This window comes from Melanotaenia boesemani, chromosome 11, assembly GCF_017639745.1.
Source record: "Melanotaenia boesemani isolate fMelBoe1 chromosome 11, fMelBoe1.pri, whole genome shotgun sequence".
Classification (NCBI taxonomy): Eukaryota; Metazoa; Chordata; class Actinopteri; order Atheriniformes; family Melanotaeniidae; genus Melanotaenia; species Melanotaenia boesemani.
The window spans coordinates 34407902-34432201 of NC_055692.1; the positions used below are offsets into that span (position 1 = coordinate 34407902).

The 24300-nt window shown below is 39.2% G+C and overlaps 1 protein-coding gene across 1 annotated transcript in view; it reads right to left on the reverse strand.

Moving 5' to 3' along the window:
• The window catches only part of LOC121649043 (whirlin-like), a 101739-nt gene that overhangs the window by 14142 nt on the left and 63297 nt on the right, over positions 1-24300 (reverse strand). Inside the window, exons 6-10 of the mRNA XM_041999573.1 lie at positions 12821-13006; positions 12524-12737; positions 11478-11598; positions 10672-11381; positions 3102-3277 (exon numbers count right to left, since the gene is read on the reverse strand). Of these exons, the coding sequence (XP_041855507.1) occupies positions 3102-3277; positions 10672-11381; positions 11478-11598; positions 12524-12737; positions 12821-13006 (1407 nt within the window). The remainder of the gene's footprint in view (positions 1-3101; positions 3278-10671; positions 11382-11477; positions 11599-12523; positions 12738-12820; positions 13007-24300) is intronic.

Below are 24300 nucleotides of genomic sequence, written 5' to 3' on the forward strand. Positions count from 1 at the left end.
GATACACCTCCTCAGACATCTCTGACCCGGACCCAGTCACCCCAAATTCTCTTCTGATGGGGCGGCCAGATTCATCACTCCCCCAGGTGGTGTATCCGGAGTCCGAAATGTTGAGTCGGCGGAGATGGAGGCACAGCCAGCTGCTGGCAGACCATTTTTGGAGACACTTTCTGAAATACTACTTACCCGGTCTCCAACCACGCCAGAAATGGAATATAGAAGCCCCAGATCTGCAAGTGGGTACCCCAGTCATGATCGTGGACCCACAACTGCCCCGGGCACTCTGGCTGGTGGGACGGGTTTCACAAGTCCTCCCTGGACCAGATGACCGCGTCAGGACGGTGAAAGTACAGGTCGGAGACCGCACCTACACACGCCCAGTGGCCCGAATCATTCATCTCCCTGCACTACCTGACTAAGATCCTCCCAGGGATGGGGCCTTTGTGATGTGGTGCAGATTTCCATAGGAAATCTGGGGGCGGCTGTTAAAAAGGCCATTCTACCTCATGGACTTCTCTGTTTCTAGTTAGCTGCTTGCTATTTGTTACCTCAGCTGTCAGTCAATTATCCCAGTCAACCAATCACGTTGCACTACTGGCGGTCTGCTCCCGCCCACTCTGCAGCCGTTCTTCTCCCCTTTTGATCGCGGATTAACAGACAGACATCAGGAGTGCTGAAAGTTTCCAAGAGTGTTGTGCGTGCATGAAAATAGTGAGTAGCCAAGTTCGAACATGTGTGTAATGTTACTGCAGCGTTGTGTCATGTTGGATATACATTTTACCGTAGTTTGTTATAGTTAAATGTTTGCTAGCTTAAAGCAGCCCTGCTGTAGCTACTGCTGAGTGAGTGCTAACGGTCGCTATTGTTAACATGAGGCGGGCATGGGCATGCTACTGTAACTGCTGTATCCAGAGCTTGCTAAAGCAAGTCTTATTTGTTAGTTCATGACGTTTAGAGAGCTGTCACTCACTTACTGTTGTGTGAGAGTGCTATTATTCCTTTCTCAATGAATGCATCCATATGCATGGTTTGTTTCTGTTTAATAATAGAGGAGAGATAAACAGTTTTACTGTTCTATTTTATGTTAATGTACTGTTTCCATTTCAGAACCACACCTTAATGCACATTGGAAACTGCAGTGGGTGGCTGTGTGTGTGATGCTGTAAATGGTGACGAAACCTCTATATAAAGATTGTGAAATCATCTTCAACTGTATCCGTCTTTTACTGGACATCCCACAGTGTGGCTGGCTCTATACTAACCGGCATCACTATAACGGGAGAGGGCTATATCAGCCAACCGTTTCCACGGGTGAGAGCTTCCAGAAGCTAACCGTATTTTACACTAAACTTTATCATTTCATAAAAAACAACATCTACACACAATCTTAAAACTTCCAGCAAATGTCTGGCAAACTTCCTAAAAAGTCTTACAAGCTCCTATGCAAACCTACTGCATAACGCTCTTGTAAACTCCCTGCTAACTTCCTGCAAAGCTCCAACAAATGTCTTGCAAACTTCCTGTAAACCTGAAGCAAATCTCCTGGAAAACCTCCAGCAAACTTCCTGCAAATACCTAGCAAACCTTCTGCAAACATCTAGTAAATGTCCTGCAAACCTCCAGAAAACTTTTTGCAAACCTTCCTGTATCCATCCAGGAAACATCCTCCAAACTTTCTGCAACCTCACTGCAAACATCCTGCAAACTTTCTGCAACCTCACTGCAAACATCCAGCTTACTTCTTGCAAAGTTCCTGCAAAACTCCTGCAAACTTCTTGCAAACTTATTCTAAACATCCAGCATACTTCCTGCAAACTTATTCTAAACATCCAGCTTACTTCCTGCAAACTTATTCTAAACATCCAGCAAACATCCAGCGATCTTCCTGTGGATCTCTTGCAAACTTCCTAAACCTGTAACTAGACCCATATTTTTAAAAACTACAGGACCCAAAAGCAAGCTTTTTACTTATATTTGTCTGTTTTTATTATATTTTTATTATATTATATATTATAGATATATTATAGATTTTGAAGAATATTCTGTTTATTTTTAAATACTATTTATATAATTTTGTTTAGTTTTTCCTCTTGTTTTTTTTAACTATTATTATTATTTTGTTTTTTATTTTATTATTTATTTTTATTTTATTTCAAATTATTTAAGGACTGAATTTCTCTCCTTTTACAGTAATGGAAATATATTCTATGAGTGACAGAAAAGAATTAATCTACTTTTTTCTATCATTCTATTAAACCCTTCCCTGTGAAGAAAATACAGGAATGTTGAACAGGATAATTCAGAATCGGGTCCAGTCTCCAGAGTGTTGCAGGCAGCTGCTCCCCTGAACCCCTGCTGTGAAGTACATCTGTGCACAGCAACTGTAGAAATCTGTGCTGTTTATATGTAAAAATGGCTCTATGAGCGAATTATATAATCTAGTAACAAGAGCAGCAGGGGACAGGGGCTGAGAAACAGGAACAGTAGTTGAGGAGGGAAAGGTAGACAAGAAAAAGTGCTTTAAACAGTAAGACTTCAGTGGAGAACACTTGGACAAAGTTATTCAGTCTAAACCTGTCTGTGATCAATAATCCGCGCTCTGCCTAAACCCATAAGAGCCCGACGTAACATATTTGTCACATACATTTTCTGAGACATTTTGCTTTAATTTATGGTATAAACTTTGCTCAAAATCCGGTTGAACACAATCTGATACTTGTCTTCTGTCCCCTAATAGATACCCAGAAGCGGAAAACCATATTATAATATTTTTAATACATCACATGGTAATAAATGGCAGATACCCCCCTAAAAATGTTAATTATTTTGTTACATTTTTTTAACGGCCAAATAAAGAACGAATATTTAAAAAATTGGACTTTTCTTACCATTTTTTCATGGGTCGGGCCTTAATGGGTTAATGTTCATTGTACGAGTTTTTGTTTTTTTTGTATTTCTGAACTTGTTTCACACCATTCATAGCTACACCAGTCATGTATTTTCAGAAAATCTAATAAATGAGAAAGACAAAGAAAACAACAACAACAACAGGAGAACTGGTCATTCTGCAGGCTCTGAGATACACTGGGTTAAGGCCTTACTTGTCTCAGGACGCCTGAAGAAGGTCCATGGGCTACTGGCTGTTCTGGATGGCCCTGCTGGCTCTTGCTGGGTCGAGGACTGCCATCCTTACTAAGACCTCCTGCCTCTGCTATGTCCACCCCGCTGTCCTCACTCAGAGTCTGGCCACTGTCTGACAGCTGAGATAAGGTTGCCCCTGGAGGGACATCAACATGTTCATATACATGAAGTTTAACATTTCTTTATTTAGCATCAAACTATAAGCAAGACAAGGCAAATGTATTTGTATAGCACATTCCATGTACAAGATAATTCAAAGTGCTTTAAAAAACTTTAAAAGAAATAAAAGAAATTAAATAAAAACAGGAAGAAAAAGCTAATACAAAATACATAAAATGTAAGAAATTAAGTTCCAGTTTAGTTTTTAAGTTTTTAACCCTGATGTAAAACTGCTGAGTCAGCAGACCTGCAGTTTTCTGTGAGGTTGTTCCACATGTGAGGAGCATAAAAGCTGAACGCTGCCTCTCCACGTTTAGTTCTGACTCTGGGAACAGAAAGTAGACCTGACCCTGATGACCTGAGGGATCCGGTTGCTTCATAACCAACCAGAAGATCCTGAACGGATTCTGGTCCTAAACGATTCAGGTCTCTATAAACTAACAGCAGGATTTTGAAGTCAAGTCAAGTTTGACAGACAGGAAGCCAGTGTAAAGATCTGAGGACTGGAGTTCTAGGATCTACGTTCCTGGTCTTAGTGAGGACTGGAGTTCTAGGATCTACGTTCCTGGTCTTAGTGAGGACTGGAGTTCTAGGATCTACGTTCCTGGAGCAGCAGCGTTCTGGACTAACTGCAGCTGTCTGATGGAATTTTTAGGGAGACCTGTGAGGACAGCGTTACAGTAGTCCAGTCTACTAAAGTTAATGATGGGATACGTTTTTCTAAGTCCTGGGCATAGGCGACTTAGGCGGTCGCCTAGGGTACCATCTGTTGGAAGGGGTGCCAAATTGCTGTAAAAAAAAACAAAACAAAAAACGCTAGCTAACATAGATGCTATTGTACCGTAACAACATCTGAAAAACAAACAAACTAAGGTACCACCTATATGCAATAAAAAGCATGCATGTAGAGGCTGCGTCACCAGACGCTCTCAGAGAGGAATGTAGGTTAATTCAACAAAGAGTATTGACTGCTGTATTATTACGTTTTTTTTTAATCTAACAATTATTTTATAATAATAATAATAATTTAATCGTGGCAGCAGATCTAAATGAACACTGAATGCAGAAATGTCATAAAGATGATTGAATCCAGACAGACGGCCTGTCTGTGTCTCTGAGTGGCTGGAAGGACATGAGGGAATTATTTTAACAACTTTGTGTTACAACTTACATATAAAACATGCTTCAAAAATTTAATCTGATTGCTTGATTGATTTTTTGTTTTACACAGGGGCATTATTTTGTTTTATTTATTATAATTGTAGCAGGTTTTAAAGTTTAAAGTGTGTTTTGATTGTTTTACATTGTTCTAGGATTTGCACTTGTGCCATTTCTTGCCCTGGACTTTTTAACTAAATGTTATTTATTTTTAACTAAATGTTATTTATTTTTAACTAAACGTTATTTATTTTTAACTAAAAGTTATTTATTTTTCACTAAACGTTATTTATTTTTAACTAAATGTTATTTATTTTTAACTAAAAGTTATTTATTTTTAACTAAACGTTATTTATTTTTAACTAAAAGTTATTTATTTTTAAATAAACATTATTTATTTTTAACTAAACGTTATTTATTTTTAACTAAATGTTATTTTTTTTTAACTAAATGTTATTTATTTTTAACTAAAAGTTATTTATTTTTAACTAAACGTTATTTATTTTTAACTAAATGTTATTTATTTTTAACTAAAAGTTATTTATTGTTAACTAAACGTTATTTGTTTTTAACTAAAAGTTATTTATTTTTAACTAAACATTATTTATTTTTAACTAAACGTTATTTGTTTTTAACTAAATGTTATTTATTTTTAACTAAATGTTATTTATTTTTAACTAAACGTTATTTATTTTTAACTAAACGTTATTTATTTTTAACTAAATGTTATTTATTTTTAACTAAAAGTTATTTATTTTTAACTAAACGTTATTTATTTTTAACTAAACGTTATTTATTTTTAACTAAACGTTATTTATTTTTAACTAAAGGTTATTTATTTTTAACTAAAAGTTATTTACTTTTAACTAAACGTTATTTATTTTTAACTAAACGTTATTTATTTTTAACTAAATGTTATTTATTTTTAACTAAAAGTTATTTATTTTTAACTAAACGTTATTTATTTTTAACTAAACGTTATTTATTTTTAACTAAACATTATTTATTTTTAACTAAAGGTTATTTATTTTTAACTAAAAGTTATTTACTTTTAACTAAACGTTATTTATTTTTAACTAAACGTTATTTATTTTTAAATAAATGTTATTTATTTTTAACTAAAAGTTATTTATTTTTAACTAAACGTTATTTATTTTTAACTAAAAGTTATTTATTTTTAACTAAACATTATTTATTTTTAACTAAACGTTATTTTTTTTAACTAAACATTATTTATTTTTAACTAAATGTTATTTATTTTTAACTAAATGTTATTTATTTTTAACTAAATGTTATTTATTTTTAACTAAACGTTATTTATTTTTAACTAAAAGTTATTTATTTTTAACTAAACGTTATTTATTTTTAACTAAACGTTATTTATTTTTAACTAAACATTATTTATTTTTAACTAAATGTTATTTATTTTTAACCAAACGTTATTTATTTTTAACTAAAAGTTATTTATTTTTAACTAAACGTTATTTATTTTTAACTAAACGTTATTTATTTTTAACTAAACGTTATTTGTTTTTAACTAAATGTTATTTATTTTTAACCAAACGTTATTTATTTTTAACTAAAAGTTATTTATTTTTAACTAAACGTTATTTATTTTTAACTAAATGTTATTTATTTTTAACTAAACGTTATTTATTTTTAACTAAACGTTATTTATTTTTAACTAAAAGTTATTTATTTTTAACTAAACATTATTTATTTTTAACTAAACATTATTTATTTTTAACTAAATGTTATTTATTTTTAACTAAATGTTATTTATTTTTAACTAAACGTTATTTATTTTTAACTAAAAGTTATTTATTTTTAACTAAACATTATTTATTTTTAACTAAATGTTATTCATTTTTAACTAAACGTTATTTATTTTTAACTAAATGTTATTTATTTTTAACTAAATGTTATTTATTTTTAACTAAACGTTATTTATTTTTAACTAAAAGTTATTTATTTTTAACTAAACGTTATTTATTTTTAACTAAACGTTATTTATTTTTAACTAAATGTTATTTATTTTTAACTAAACGGTATTTATTTTTAACTAAATGTTATTTATTTTTAACTAAACGTTATTTATTTTTAACTAAACGTTATTTATTTTTAACTAAACGTTATTTATTTTTAACTAAACATTATTTATTTTTAACTAAACGTTATTTATATTTAACTAAACGTTATTTATTTTTAACTAAACGTTATTTATTTTTAACTAAATGTTATTTATTTTTGACTAAATGTTATTTATTTTTAACTAAATGTTATTTATTTTTAACTAAACGTTATTTATTTTTAACTAAATGTTATTTATTTTTAACTAAACATTATTTATTTTTAACTAAACATTATTTATTTTTAACTAAATGTTGTTTATTTTTAACTAAATGTTATTTATTTTTAACTAAATGTTATTTATTTTTAATTAAATGTTATTTATTTTTAACTAAACGTTATTTATTTTTGACTAAATGTTATTTATTTTTAACTAAATGTTATTTATTTTTAACTAAACGTTATTTATTTTTAACTAAACATTATTTTTTTTAACCAAACGTTATTTTTTTTTAACTAAATGTTATTTATTTTTAACTAAACGTTATTTATTTTTAACTAAATGTTATTTATTTTTAACTAAACATTATTTATTTTTAACTAAATGTTATTTATTTTTAACTAAATGTTATTTATTTTTAATTAAATGTTATTTATTTTTAACTAAACGTTATTTATTTTTGACTAAATGTTATTTATTTTTGACAAAATTTAATTATTTTGATCTATTTATGATTTTTGTCGCAGTTTGTTTAGTTTAGAGTGTTTCAGTGTGACTTTGTTTTGTTTATTAATGAAGAGACAAGAATTTGTACATTAGTTACAACATGTGTGCGACAGAGTTTTGTAGCTTCACTTTCGGTAAGCATTTGGCCACTCTGGGTGGGAGACAAAACTCCAGTTTTGCTTAGGGCCCCTGTTGGCTCTGCTGCTGAGTCATTAGTCTTTTAATCCTTGATATGTTCTTTAGGTGATAACAGGCCGACTTTACACCTGTCTTGATATAACTGCTAAAATCCAGGTCCGAGTCCAGGACTACGCCCAGATTTCTGGCTTCATTGGTAGTTTTGAACTTAGTTGTTTAAAGCTGAGTTCTGACTTTTAATCTTGGCTCCAAAAACTCTTATTTGAGTTTGATTTAACTGAAGGAAGTTCTGACAATGAATCTCTGTGACAACCTGATTCAGCAGTCTGTACATGACTCAGTCTCCCTAATGACTGTATTCATGTAACATCACTTCCTCCTCATCACGTCAGTGTAACAGGCAGTGGTGGTCAACCAGCTGGTTGTAGACCAGAGTGTGGTGATGTTTGTACTGGTTCTGGTTGTTCTAAAGGATCCGATTCTGAAACTGATGGAGGCTCCTTCAGGGCTCCTTATTTTCATCCACCAGGATGTCCTAGCAATTATGGGGGTATTTTCTTATCCTTAATCAAGAGCGTAATTGTTTGCTTTGAGAGCAGGATTTCTGGTTTTCATGCTCAAATATCATCTTGCTCTCTCTCAAAACTCTGCTCTCACACTCAGAAAGTCCCTCTTGCTTTCTAATATATTGTTCTTCCTTTCAAAACTCTGCACTCAGACTTGGTCTCTTTCCTCCACACTCAGACACTTTCTCTGCTCTCAAAACTTCTGCTCTTGGATATTTTTTCCTCTCTCTTGGGTTGCTGAAGAGCTGTCTGTCAAACCTCCTCCACCCAATAGAAAAGAGATAAATGAGAAACTACGCCTCACCTTCTTCAGGGTGCGCTTCTTTTACTTCACACAATACTTCATACAGTGCCTCCAAACTGGTAAACAGTTTTTTTTTTTTGTTTTTTTTTTTTGCTTATTATAATCATTTTATGCTTTTCCACTTGACTTTTAAAGTAGACTCTTATTAGTAATATTATAACTCATTGAGCTTCTGGTAGATCTATGTGATCGACTACTACCTCAACTAAGATAACTTAAACACATAAAGCAGTGTTTGGCAACTGGTGGCCTGCAGGCTGCCAATAATATTTAGTTCACCAGATTACACTGATTAAATAAAAAAGAAAAAGAAATAAATGAAAATAAGAAGAAAAGAAAAAAAAAAGAAAAAGGTTAATTTACCTGCACTCTAATCCCGGATTAGTTGAGTTTACTAGACATTTTCATGGAAACCCGTTGCCTTAAACCATTCTAGTTTTTATAAATGCTGAAACATGTCGAGTTGTATCAACATGGGCATCCATTAGAATTTAAAACCCATCAGTTCACTTAACTAAATTTCTTTAAAGCCTCTAGTAGTAACTAATTCGCTCATATTAGATTTACTCATATCATTTAGTTCTTTCATTGACCTTTGACATACATTTAACAATAAACTGCAGATAATAACTGCAGATAAATGCATCAGCTTACTGATCCAGAATCACAATCAGGAGTAGAGATGTGACGTTCATGAACGAATCGATTCTTTTGAACGACTCTTTTAAATGAACGATGGGAACCAATTCACAGCTGTGAGCCGTTCATTTTATATACAATTTTTTACACTGCTTCATCAAATCAAATCAAATCTAACTTTATTTATAAAGCACTTTTCATGCCATAGGCAACACACAGTTCTTTACATGATTAAAAACAAGAATAAAAACAATGAAATCTTTCACACAGTCACACGCACACACATATACACACACGCCAAGCCCAATCAGCCACCTTCCAGCTAAAAATTACTGAATGAATAAATTACTGAATAAATAAATAGATAAGAAGTAGAACAGTTAAGTAAAATGAAAATAAAATAAATAACGTGAGGAGCCGGATCTTGAGGAGCCGTTCCTTTCAAAGAGCCATTCAAAAGACTGGCTCGTTCTCACAATATCTTACAAAATATCACAATATATAAGCATGACAAACAATCAAAATATGTACCTATATAAAATCTACTATACAAGATTAAATAATTATAGGAAAAATATAGATAAAAAGGATAAACCTGAGCAGTCAGTGCAAATTCTAGTAAATGTTTTGGATAGAACTCAGTATTTGTTTCCAAACAAAACTCTCTGCCCATCGATGCTTCACATGAATGGAGCGTGTTGGACATCAGACTTCTATGATGTCACAAATGTTTTATTTTCATGTTACTCATCTGTACGACTTCTTATTTACTTATTTATTCATTCAGTCATTTTTAGCTGGAAGGGGGGTGGGGGGTTGGGCTTGATGTGTGTGTATAAGTGTGTGCGTGTGACTGTGTGAAAGATTTCATTGAGTGTTTTTATTCTTATGTTTTTAATCATGTAAAGAACTTTGTGTTGCCTATGGCTTGAAAAGCTCTTTATAATGTTTGATTTCATTTAATTTGATGAAGGCAGTGTAAAAAATTGTATATAAAAAGAATGGCTCACAAATGAACGGCTCACAGTTGTGAATTGATTCCCATCGTTCATTTAAAAGAGTCGTTCAAAAGAATCGATTCGTTCATGAACGTCACATCTCTACTTCCTGAACATCAGCGCTGACTCTGCTTTGGTTGACCAGCACTTTGTTAGCGGGAAGTATGAGAATGTGGAAAAGTCACATGACTTTTATAAGTTATATTAGTCATTATATAAGACAAAGCTGGAGGTTTGGATTTCTTTTGTCCCAACACAGAAATTTCTCCATTTTTAAATTTACACGGATGCAAAATAGCAACAAATGCAGAAAGCCGGAAGTCTAATGGAAGTGTGTGAAACTGTCACAAAACCAGAGTTTACCAGTTAGGATCGGGCTAAGAAGCACATGCTGGACAACCATCTTCAGTGATAAGTGGGTTGCCAGTTTTCAGTTTCAGTCTCGCTTTCCTCAAACAAATCTCACATTGAACAAGAGGAACTTGGTTCAATATCTTTGCTGCAGGTTGTAAAAAACTGGATTTCCTCACGACAACAACGCAATGATCACAAATAGAAAACGGTTGACAGCTGAGGTTTGACATTTTGTGCTTTTATTAAATACACATTATCAGTAAACTGGTAAACTGGCTCTGTTTCCAGATGTTTCCACCACAGACCTGCTGCATGATGCTATAGAGACATCTAAGTTTTCTTGGAAATGCTGCATTTTGATCTGGTGAGAAACATGATATCTGACCCGGAGACGACCCGTATAAATAGATGGCCTACCTCTCTGCTGAGGTCTGGAATCTGCAGAAAGCCGGTTCATGTCTGTTATGGTGACTTTCTGGGTGAGGGCAGGCGAACAGGGCCGGTCAGGACTACAGGATGGAGCAGCTGATGTGATGAGAGAGGGGCATGGGGAGGGACATGGTGAAGGGTGGGGCGATGGATGAGGGGATGGCATTGGAGACGCTGCTTTGGAAGAAGATGTGGACTTAGAAAAGATGGAGGACTTTTCATAGGAGCTGGATCTAGAAGACAGCTTGACAGAAGCCTCTGGTTTAGCAGACATGGAGGAGTCCCGATGGTGCAGGAAGCCCGGACAGGTGTGGTGTCCTGAACCAGGCTGGTTGTAAAGAGGAGCATGATGGTGAGCGTACTGGGTGAAGTGGTTGAGCGGATCTGAGTCAGAGAGCTGGGGGGAGCTCTGGCAGCTGTGGTGGAGGGCGTTGAGGGAGGTGTGGTGTATGGCACCGACACAACTGTGGTGAGTAGAGACTGAGGGGGGGCTTTTGGGTGGTGGGGAGGGGCTTATGCAGCTTGTGGAGGCAGTCCTGAAGCAGCTGTGGGGGGCCGGTGAAGAGCAGGCTGGAACTGGGATGCAGCAGCCGGGCTGAAGGCTTCCGGCTAAGCTCCTTCTCCCTGGTGGATCTGTTCTGGACCTGAAGAGGAGCCGTTCTGAAGGGGGGGCATTCCCTGAAAGCTTGCATCTCATCCTGTTGATGGGAAGACTGTTTAAAAGTGATGCCTGAAGTTAAATTAAAGATGGAAAACTATTGACATGTTGGCATAAATAACAGATTGACACGTACCAGTGAAAGGTTTTGAAAGGCGTTTGTGTTCTTCTCCTGGTCTTTGTCCACCCAGCTACCAGCAGAGCAGTCCGTCTGGAAAAAAGAAAGGTTCTGACTGTCCGTTCAAATCCTTCACGTTACACTAATCTGCTTTCTGCTGATGCTAGATCGATGGGCTTTGCCCCAAAGGACAACATAATGAGCCCTTCAACAAACATTATTCTTTGTTTCCTTGCTGAAGACCAGGAGTTTTCATAATGAGGGGTCACACTATCAGGAGGTCCAGATGGTCTTTCAGTAAAATATCAAGATACAATAATTTCCCTTTCTCATTCATCACAAGCACTGACTATCCACCACAGTGTCTCCTACAATTACGTCCTCCAAGTTGCTTCTGTTGTTTCTTTGTTTTGTTCTCCAAAGTAATGAATGGATTTGAATTGAGAGGAGATCAAACTTTAAACTTTACAAACAATACAAACATGACTTCTGACCAAAGAACGGTACAGCAAGTTCTCCAACTCATTCAACCCCGTAGCTCATTAGGTCATACTGTCAAATATGACTGTGTCCTCTAAGTCCGAGGCAGGAGGACATATGGGGGCTTAAAAGTGCATTCACCTTCCTTGGCTTTTTGCCTGTTGTTTTTGGATTGAAACGACAAGGCAGAGGTCGAGTATTCAGCAGTGCAACATAACTCAAAAAGCTATGGACAGATTTTGATTACATTTTCAGGAAATCTTCCAACTGGAATAATGAACGATTATTAATAAAAAGTGATTAATTTTTGGGCATGTTCCAGATCACCTGGAACCACAATTTTTTTTAAAGGATTCTTTACAGGTTCAAACATCCAGGAGGGTGAACTTTGTCTCATTCAGGTCTTTTGCTGGTAAAAACAAAAGATTGCTAAAGGTAAAAACTTTGGATTTTCAGTGTCCATCTTCATAGATTTTTCTTTGATTTCTGTAGTTCATTACTTGCCTTGGCGGAGGTGATAAACTGAAAACCCTTCAGGTAATTTCTGGACTTGAATTAAAGGTGGATGTCACAGAGGGATTAACGGTAGAATTCAGGGTTTCGTACCGTAGCAGGGATGGTATGGCCTGCGGTGTGGATCAGTGCGCCTGCAGGCTTACAGTTACTCGGTGGATGCAGCACCCCCAGACCTCCCTGCCAGGCCTGATGAGCCTCCTTCTCACGGTGCAACACCAGCCTGTCATACACCTCCAGATCATGGGGAGCCACCAGACTCCTCACCTCAGTTAACATTGACAGCTGGGAGGGAATGAGAGGAGAGAACAGGTAAGAAAAAAAAGATGAGCCCCCACACAGAGGGATTCAGAGAATATCTGCTGTACCTTTGCATGTGTGTTGAACAGCTCAAACAGGGCCATGGCCAGTGGTTCCACTCCGATGTGGTTCTCCTGATACTCCTGCAAGTAGTAGATCATGGTCTGCGTCTCCTGCTCTGTGAGCAGCATGTAGGCCTGCTGCTCCAGAGACACCTGAGCTCCAGGTGGAGCAACACCTCTGTGTCCTGTCGGCTGGAAAACAGAAAGGTAGATGAGTGCAGGAAAGATAAAAAAAAGAAAACAGGGAGCCGAGATGATGGTCATAGACTGACGGGAATTATGCAACTCTACGAAGCCAGCACTAGATAGGAGGCCTTCAGATGTTCCTCCAAGCCCTCACCCCTCACCTCTACATGCCGTGGTTCAGCTTATCACATTTTTTAAAAAGCTGCAGGGTGAGACAGTTTGAACTTGTCTGCCTTCAGGACTCCATCAAGGTTATCTTTATAAGCAGCTTGGCTGGGAAACATCTCTGGTACTGTTACCAGACTGACTGAGTTGTCTGCTGACAGTGTGGTAGGAGGTAGTTTTGTCCTGTGGAAGCTCAAGACAAACATTATGCTTTAATTACCAATCTGCACCACTATACTGTCTTTACTGTCTACCTTCTTATACATAATGATATGATCCAAGTCTTCCAAGCATGTGATGGACTGCATTTTCATTTGGAAAATGTTGATATGTATGAAACACTAATACAGACCGTCTCACTTCAGTGTTCAAGGTTAATATCTGGACATGGAGGACAGTCTCAGAGAAACAGGTCAGAGAGGAAGAGATCGGGGGGATGGAGGGAAGCCCTTCATCTTATTTACTGAGACAGAAACAAAACAAGACTTTAAGACCACTAACTAAATTTGACCTTGAGTTCCATTGATTTATATGAAGTGACATGATCAAATGACAAATTCCAGGGTTTCTGCAGTGATCTTCTATCTTCTTAAGGCCATTGCTTTATTCATTATTCATGTGAGAATAAAAAGCATGACATCTGCACTGAACATTTATAGGCTGCTTTGTGGATCAATAAAAAAGTCATAAAATATAAGTGAGGAAAAGAATGTAAACAGATTTAGAAATGGGAGGCCCCACAGCTTCCAGTCTGGTTTTATTCTGTTTGAGCTAACGTCTCCTCTATGACCTTTTAATGGGCAGTTTAATGAGCTGTATGATGCTAGCATCACAGCATCAAAGCTTCCTAAAAGCTTTGTTCAGGTTTTACTTTCACATCTTCTCACTGTTTTAGAGCTTTTTTCAGGAATGTCACATTTTCATCCAAGTACACCCCAAACCCGGAATCACCAGCCCTGGTCCTCTATGAATAGGTAATGAGAATACGTTGACCTCCTGAAGTATCACACCCATGGGGGACATGTACCCAACGTGAGAACGAGTGATTTGAGTGAAGTGGAACATACGGTTTCACTTCAAGGCAGATTAGATCACATGGAAATCTCTCAGAAACATCTTTAGAGGTGTGCTGGTTCCTCATCCTGACAATCCCACTAATGACACAGCAGCTGTGTGTTTGCTCCTCCTAACGTGAATTAGGAAGTAGATCTGGTGTAGAAGGACAGGAGGTTGCTGAACAAACTGGTTTCCATCATGAATAACCCCGACCATCCTCTCCAGCACACACTGTCAGACAGCGGAGCTCCTTCTCCGCTGTCGTACGGATAGATACTGGAAACCTTTCCTGTCACATCCCATCACTCTGTTTAATAAGTCACCTCTGGCAGACGGGGAAGAGCTACTTAGACACCAGGCTCTACCTACCTAAATTCTATTTTGGTTTGCACATCAGTTTTCTTACATTTGATTTGGCATGTCCCTATTTAAATTTATATACTTCTATAGCCAATTCTTCTTACTTAATCACTCGCTCTGTTGGTTTGTTGTACATAGATTTTATTATTTATTTATCTATTTATCTATCTACTTATCAAATAGCTGCAACAGAAGTCTCAGAGATCAGGTTTCACCTTTCACCAGGTTTCATTCTAAATCAACTGATGAAAGCAGTTTTGTTAGTTTTCTTTTTCAGTCTGACATTTTTGTGGATTTTTATTGTCTCCTGAACCACACACTGTTGGGATAAAGGACTTTTCCAGTATTTACTAGCTTTATGTTTTCACTGAATGCGCTCACTGTGTGCTGCAGCAGGCTGACCGGATGGCCTACACACTACGAGTAGACGGCAAGTTTAAAGACCATAAAGCAGAGCCGATCACAGTGAAGGTCTGTACTGTTTGGAAAGTGAGATCACAATGTGTGCAAAGGACAAGTATGGACTTACATGCTGCCATGAGTCGAATCTGCAACACTCAGTACAAGTAGCCCCACAGGCCTGTTGACATCTTAAATCCCATCCTCTGCACCTCCACAGTCATCATACGCAGTAATCTGCTCCCCACCTTGGCTTTCCTCTGACTACATCGCTTCCTCTTCAACAGCCAGCATCTTCCACTTCTTATAATAATCCCATCACTGTCATTACCAGCCGTAAATTCATTCAGTATTCTACTAATAAGTCCTCCAGTTCTAATCATTTTCAACCCACTGACACTAATAAACCAGAATACAGCCCCACAAGAAGGCTCTTTTAAATGTTATAACATTGACAAAGAAATCCTTTTCTTAGAAAAAAAAAGTTGACCTTTTAACTGAAACCTGTCAGTTAAAATATTTATTTCAACCAAAGCTTCACCCTCAAATTTTTATTTTTTATTTTCTATTACAGAAGGCAAGTAAAGTGGTGGATTTGCATCACTTGCTCAGAGTTCAATTCTAACAAAGACAATCTTCTTAAATAAATGCTCAACATTTGATTACCATGCATTTTTTAACAACCTGCCTATTTAATCTGTTACAATTTATAGACCACCTAAGCCTTTTCAGATCTTTCATCTACCATACACATTAAATACAACAAAATTTTAATAACTGATTATTTTAACTTGCACATCGATAGTAACCTTGAGTCCTATACAAATGAGTTTTTAAATCTTTTTAACAGTTTGGATATTAAACAGGAAATCACACAGCTTACACCTATACCCAAAATACCCTTAAAACAGAGGACACTCCCTGGATCTGGTCATAACCTACGGCTTGTCTATTGGTGTGTCCTCTGTTGTTGACCTGGCTATGTCAGACCATCACCCGTTTTATCCAACAGGAGGTCCTGGAAAGAACTGTGAAGAAATGATATAACTTCCTAGGAGGCTGCGAAATTTATTGATATTTTATACCAAACTCTTGTTTGTATTGTTGATCAATTTAACAGCAGGCTTAAGTCAGCCATTGACTCAGCAGTTCAACTTAAAACAGAAATAATACGACCCAAACCCACAGTGAAGAAATCAGACACCAAAGAAATTCCAGGAGAACAGAGAGAAAATGCAGCAGAGAACAGGTGGGTCTTTAATTTGAACTTAAAGTGTAACTGGGTCATTCTATGAAACGAGTGCCATTTAAATCCACAACATTTGATGAGATTAAAAATCCATAAAAATGTATCCTACTGTGTGTATTTCAAAAGTTTCAAGCTGTTAGGATATGTGTTCTTAATCATGAACTAAGAGACAATGCGATTTTAAAATAAAAATATACAATTTTTCATTTTTAACTAGCACATGGCCATTTTTTGCCATGTCCGCAATGACCAACAAGGAATTTGCATGTAACATCCCCACAAAAAATATACTTTTTCATCAAACTTTTATTGTTTTTGGGATGAAGCTGGTATCCTTGATACTATGAACTATATTTATTAAAAGAATAAATATTATTTTTAGTAAAAAAAAAAAAAATACAGTGTGAGTGTGTTCCTTAGTTTCACTTACCACTCTGTCACACTTTTTTAAACTTTTGTTTTCTATAAAAAATATACTCTTATTTTATATGCCATCACAAACAGGAAATGACATCATGTGAGCCTCTGTAAGAGCCAAGTTCAAAAGCAGAGTTCCCACACCATTCTATATTGTTCATTTGATGTTTTTATAGGTTGGATGGGGCTTGTCAAGCTGAATGCAACCACCCCGCCATGCAAAATAGATCAGGAAAACTTTATTTTTTTTAAGAAAAAACTATATTAATTGAAATAAAATTAGATATGCTGAGTCAGCTAGCTCACCATGCAATGAACTGGCAGCCATTTAATGTTGAAATTCACCACCCTGTCACATTTTTCATTATTAAGGGGTGGTATCACATTCACACACTGATGGCGGAAGCTGCTATGCAAGGCGCTCAACCACGACCCATCAGGAGTAATTAGGGGTTCGGTGTCTTGCACAGGGACACCTCAACATGAGCGCTCCGGGCCAGGATCGAACCAGCAACTTTTGGGCTACAGGACGACCACTCTACGCACTGAGCCATGCTGTCCCATTTTTAGTTTTATTTGTTCTTTTTTGTCATTTTTTTGAAAATATCTTTTAACTCCACTGTTTTCCTCATAGGAATCCTCAAAACTGGGGGCTATGCCAGCTTGCTCTGCAGGGTTGTTACCGTAGGGATTGCCCTTGTCTGGGTGGCTAAGGGGCCTGTGGTGTGGACCTGCCTCAATCTAGATGGTTCCTTTGCTGGAGGCCTCTGTGGTCATGGGTGGGGTGGCTCCCAATGTGGACAAATCTAAAAGACTAAAATACACTAAAACACTTAAAAAGACTAGAATAAATTGGAAAGCAAACATACATTAAAGACAGAGGCCACATAATTCTCATCCTATGCTAAAAGTCAAAGAGTGTGTGTTTTAAGATGGAATTTAAAAGTTTCCAGACTGGGTTTAATCTGGGTGAGCAGCTCATTCCACAGTTCAGGTGCCACGACAGAAAAAGTTTCATCTCTTAATGCCTCAATACTGGGAGGAAAATTCAAATTTCTTTAATATGAATTCTTTATTTGTCCTTTAAAAAAAAAAAATAATAAAATAAAAAATTTCACCAATATTTACTGTGATAAGTCAGAAACATTACAAGGTGTCCACCAGAGAGCAAAAGACACGTTTCAGATTGTATACAACACAGAGCAAAGTTTTTACCATAAAGTAATGAAATAGGTCTCAGAAACTGGATGTATTAAATATGATACATTAGGACAGAGGTCAGCAACCCGCAGCTCCGGAGCCACATGGGGCTCTTTCATCTCTCTGATGCGGCTCCCTGGCTTTTCAAAATAATAAAATGTGTATTCATTTAAAATGTATTTTCACACTTTGCCGCGTGTCTGGAATTCTACAGTTCTATTCTACAGTCATTTAGCAGTCGGAAGAAGTGAAAACTTTCCTGAGCAGCAAAGGGCTCACACTTCCTGAGTTGGAGCAGTCAGAGTGGCTGGAAAAGCTAACCTTCATGACATGACAGCGCTCCTGAACACACTGAACACAGCTCTTCAGGGGAAAGGACGCACAGCCCTACACATGTTGGAGGCGGTTTTGGCATTCGAGCGCAAGTTGACCGTGCTTGCCAGAAATTTACGGAAAGGTACACTGTCTCACTTCCCCAGTTTGAGAGAGTTCAAAGAAGCTCACTTGGTAAATTTGGAGCATTTATATTCTGCAATCACCACAAACATTGTTTGGGTAATGATTCTGTTCAGAGAGGGGAAAAAAACCCAACATTATCCTTTCCTGTCACTTCCCTAAGCCTCGACCCATCCTAAATACAACTGCATTGGCAGGTGTGAGTCAACCTGATCTTGAGGTGGAACTGGCCGACATAGCAGACAAAGACAGGTGGGTGTCCAAGTTTAAATGCTTGACAGCTGTCACCTTTGCACCTGACTCTGCTACGCCCACACCTGCTCCTGTCAATCACTGCCACTCTCCCTCTCCGAAATACTAATAATAATAATACATTTTATTTAAAGCGCCTTTCAGGGCACCCAAGGACGCTGTACAAACAAATAATAAAACAATAAGAGTAAGGAAAGGCACACATATACAACACAATCTAAAAACCTAAACATAAAAGGCAGAGTGGCGAGGATATGATTGAAAATAATGTTACAGACAGTATGCTCTTCTGAAAAGATGGGTTTTGAGTTTGGAAATGAAGATGAGGAGAGAGTCAGTATTGCGGAGGTCAGGAGGAAGTGCGTTCCAGAGCTGGGGAGCAGAGCTTTCAGTCGCTCTGCTCCCCATGGTGCTGAGACGGGCAGGAGGGACAGAGAGACGGATAGAAGAGGAGGAGCGAAGACATCTGGAAGGGTGAGAGTTTATGTATGGATTTGTATGTATGGAGGTGGATCTTGTATTCTACCCTGTACTTCAGGGCTACTCAATTCGGTCCTACGAGGGCCGCAATCCAGCAGGTTTTCCATGTATCCCTGCACCAACACACCTGAGTCAAATTAGGTGGCTCTAACAGCCAGTCAGGTTCTACACAATGACTCATTAATTTGACTCAGGTGTGTTGGTGCAGGGATACATGGAAAACCTGCTGGATTGCGGCCCTCGTAGGACCGAATTGAGTAGCCCTGCTGTACTTGATGGGAAGCCAGTGGGGTTCTTGCAGGATGGGAGGGATGTGATGAAAGAAAGGAGTTCGGGTGATGATGCGGGCAGCAGAGTTCTGAACCATTTGGAGTTTCTGAAGGGATTTTTGTGAGAGGCCAAAGAGGAGAGAGTTGCAGTAATCCAGGCGGGAGGTGACAAGGCTGTGCACCAGGATAGAGGTGGTGTGGGGGGTGAGGGAGGGGCGAAGACGGTTGATATTACGCAGATGGAAATAGGCTGAACGGGTGATGTTATTGATATGTGAGGTGAATGATAAGGTGCTGTCGAGGATGACACCCAGACTCTTGACCTGAGGGGATGGGGAAACTGAGGCGCTATTGATGGTGAGAGAGAAACTATTAACTTTTGAAAGGGTGGATTTGGTGCCAATGAGGAGAATTTCAGTTTTATTACTGTTCAGTTTTAGGAAGTTGGTGGTGAACCAGGATTTTATTTCCAGGAGACAGGCAGACAGGGAGGTGGATGGGAGCGTGGAATTAGATTTACAGGACAGGTAGAGCTGGGTGTCATCCGCGTAACAGTGGAAATAGATATTGAATTTATGGAAGATGAGACCAAGGGGGAGGAGATAGGTGATGAATAGAAGGGGCCCCAGGACAGAACCATGGGGCACACCAGTGGAGACTGGGGAGGGATCGGAAGTAAAAGATTTGAGTTTGATAAACTGAGTGCGGCCATTGAGATAAGACTGAAACCAGAGAAGGAGAGTAGAAGTGACACCAAGTGAGAAGAGTCTACTGAGGAGTATGGAATGGGATATGGTGTCGAAAGCAGCACTTAAGTCAAGGAGGATGAGAATGGAGAGAAAACCAGAGTCAGCTGCAAGGAGAAGGTCATTGGTAATTTTAATAAGGGCTGTTTCGGTGCTGTGACGGAGACGAAAACCAGATTGAAAAGGCTCGTGGAGATTATTATTGCATAAATGGGAATGAAGTGGAGAAGCGACTGCTTTTTCCAGGATCTTAGACAGAAAGGGCAGATTGGAGATAGGGGGGAGGTTACTGAAGTCATTGGGATCTGACCCAGATTTAATGGAACACACCTGCAAGTAATCCCAGCTCCAGGATTTATAAGCGCCAGCTCTCCTGCCAATCTTCGTCGGACCTCGTTCATGAAACCTGAACTCTTCCTCTTCCCCATCCCGGTCCCGACTGACCCAGCTGATTTCTTGGACTCTGTAAGAACTTTGAACTAGTAAGATCCTTTTTGAACAGATCACCTTGTGAGCAATAAACCTGTCAATCCAGTCCAGTCTCTGTGAGGTCCTTCATAACAACAGCAGACCTTGAAGATGTTGCTGTCAGAGGGCCGTTCTCACTCAGAATCACAAATGGTGTGATATTGAAAACCTCCCCAAACTGGACAGCCCTGATTTACAGACGCTGTACGCTGAGGTTCAGGAGCAGAAATCACACTAACCAAGTATGATAAATATTTTAATTACCTATTATTTTGCATATATTCATATTTTTCATTGTTCAGTGAAATAGTCCTTTTATTTTTGGGGTACACGGCTGGCTGCATGCACCAGCAGCACACAAGGAAAAGGCCAGAAGTTTGATTTGCTGCCGGTGTATAATTTAAGTTTTGGTGTTTTTCCATAAATATAAGGATTCAAATAGACATATTTTCCTTGAAAGTAACCTTCAACCCAACGTCTTTTTTTATTTAAAATGTTTTTGTTGCATGCAGAAATGATTTATATAAATACAACACATTTTGTTTATATATAAAATAAAGGCAAAGGAAAAAACGTTATATGCAGTGTTATTTAAATTTATATGTCAAAAGGGATTTGTGGCTCCCAGTGTTTTCTTTACTCTGGGAAATGGGTCCAAGGCTGGTAAAGGCTGCCGACCCCTGCTTTAGGCATTAAAAGGTTAAGGAGTAAAGCTACACCGACGATAAGATCACAGTGCAGACTGCTGCTCCAGAACATACAGTAGTAGCAGGATGTGACATGTTAGCTGGGACAGTGTATACGAAGAGTTATAACCAAGTGGCTAGAATAGTTCACAAAAAAATCTGTGTTGAGTATAGATTACTGGTTCCCAAGCCCCACTGGGACCTACCAGAAAGCTAGTTCACAACAACAGAGCTTAGTCCTGAGGGAGTTTATGCTCTAGACAAATAACTGCTAGCTAACCAAACAAACATGGCGAGGACCACAATGATGGATATGACCATCCCTTCAACACCAGGAAACAGTATGAAACCACAGAAACTCAAGAGACTGAAGGAACAACAGGAGAAGTCTGAGGTAATCCCAGTGGTGGTAGCTAAATTTGAAACTGTAGCTCCCACATGGAGATAGTGGCCTAATCCCTGAGTCCTACAGGAAGTACATCAACCATGCAGCAAAATCATTTAAGCAGCAGAGGCACTCATACCTCCACTCACTGTCATTTCTCTCCAACACAAAGAAGTTTCGAGTTAGAAAAATCTGCTCTTAAGTATAAATCTGCTCCAAGTATAACCCAGATACTGGTTCAGTTTGATCTTATGACAATAAATATAAAACTTATATTGGATATTTAATGATCAGCAGATGTCATCAAAAACAGATAACCAAAGGACTGGCTGTTCCTGAAGGAGAACACTGAACCGATGCTTAGCTGGACGAGAGGTTTGAGGTCACCCTCTGTCCTTGCCCAACTTGCCGCAGTCGCCACTGCCCTGGAGCAACGCGTCGGCAGGCAGGAGACGATAATGGCGGATCTGTTACAACATCTACAGATTCAACATCACCCGCCGTCAGCTGTGGGCAGCAATCCGGCTCCAACTCCGGTAGCCGCTCCAGCTGCGGTAAATCGACCCACTGCCTCACTAGTACGTCTCCCAGAGGTTTATTACGGTGATTCGTCTGGCTGTGCGGGATTCCTCCTGCAGTGCAACCTGTTTTTTTCTTATCACCCAGAGCTGCAGGATGGTGAACTGATTGCCACGGTTATCTCTCCTGGGAGGTTGGGCGCGTGAATGGGCTACAGCGGTCTGGACTGGCGGTGGTGAGGTGCTCTCTTCTTACTCACATTTTTTGACGTTATTCACTCAGTTTTTGACCATCCACCAGAGGGAAGTGAGGGGGGACAGAGGCTCCTTCGGCTGCGACAGGGCACTCGATCTGTGGCTAATTACGCACTGGACTTTCGCAGTGTGGCTGCTGCGAGTGGTTGGAATGAGCCAGCGCTTATCACGGCTTTTCGACAGGGGCTGCAGCCCGGGATTAAAACTGAGCTGGCCTGTCGGGATGACACTCTCTCTGTCAACATCCTTATTTCCTTGGCTATACGGATTGATAATCTTCACCGCGAGAGGACCCGTGCTGCCACCCGACCCTCTGCGAGGGAGGATCCGGAGGAGGAACCGATGCAGGTAGAACACGCACGGCTTACTGCTGAGGAGCGGAGGCGTTGACGGCAGAGGGGCCTGTGCATGTACTGTGGAGAGGGGACTCATCTCCTACCTGACTGCCCACACGTTCCCTGTGCTCCGAGAGATAGAGGTCGGCGACGGCCCGACCCGCGGGTGAGTGTGACACCACCCTTATATTGCACTGAACAATTTATGATTCCTGTGACTGTCCATGCTGGCGATATGAGTCTTCCAGTTCCAGCATTGGTGGACTCCGGACCTGCAGGCAAACGCATCTCTCCTGGTCAGGCTAGGAGACTTCATCTGACACTCCATTGGCTTCCTACTCCGGTCGCTGTCCAAGCCATAGATGGGAGGCCCATCAGCGGGGGCCCCATTACTCACTTTGTCAGTTCCCTTCAGCTCACAGTGGGAACTCACCAGGAGGAGTTGGCTCTGTATGTTCTGCCTCAGTCCCGCCATCTCCTCGTCCTTGGATTGCAGTGGCTCACCAAGAACATGCCCACCATTCACTGGAGGACCCGGGAGGTGGGTTTTCCCTCACCTTCGTTGGATCCTTGCTCTGGGAAGGTGATATGTGCTGCCACATCTGTAGAGAGCCCCTCTGTAGTTCCTGGGCCAGCGGTTCCCAGAGAATATCATGACCTGATGGCGGTATTCAGTAAGGTTAGAGCCACACGCCTGCCCCCTCACTGATCATGGGATTGTGCCATCGATCTGTTGCCAGGCACCACTCCTCCGAGGAGCCGCATATATCCCCTGACTCAGGCTGAACATTGCGCCATGGAGGCTTACATCGAGGAAGCCCTCAACCAGGGTTTCCGGCCATCTTCCTCTCCGGCTGCTGCGGGTTTCTTCTTCATTGATAAGAAGGATGGGGGACTTTGGCCATGTATTGACTACCGTGGCCTAAATAACATCACCATGAAGTACCGCTACCCTCTTCCTTTGGTCCCTAGTGCACTGGACCAACTGCACGGGGCAACCATATGTTCAAAATTGGATCTCCCCAGTGCTTACAACTACGGCTGTCACAACGAGATGCTCCTCACGCGGAGCCTATGGAGCCGGCTTCCATCCTACCGGCTTCAGTCTTTCTCAACCCCATCAGTTGGGACATTGACGCGGATATCACACGTGAGTTACGTCTGACTCTAGCACCACCGGAATGTCCAGCCCAATGGACGTTTGTCCCTCTGAACCTCCGAGACAGGGTTATCAGGTGGGCACACACATCTGCAGCATCGGGTCATCCTGGAGCAAAGCGCACGGCCCACCTGATAGGGCAGAAATATTGGTGGCCTCGCCTGGCCTCTGACGTCCTCCAATATGTTCGTTCCTGTTCTCTCTATGCTACAACCAAGTCTCCACGCCATCCTCCTGTGGGGAAACTTATGCCCTTGCCTGTTCCTCAGAGGCCATGGTCTCACGTCGCAGTGGACTTTGTTACGGACTTACCTGTCTCTGAAGGACATACTGTAATTCTGGTGGTAGTTGACCGTTTCTCCAAGTTCTGTAAATTTATTCCATTTGCTAAACTGCCTTCTGCTCTTCAGGTTGCTGAGACCTTGTTTTGCCAGGTCTTCAGGAA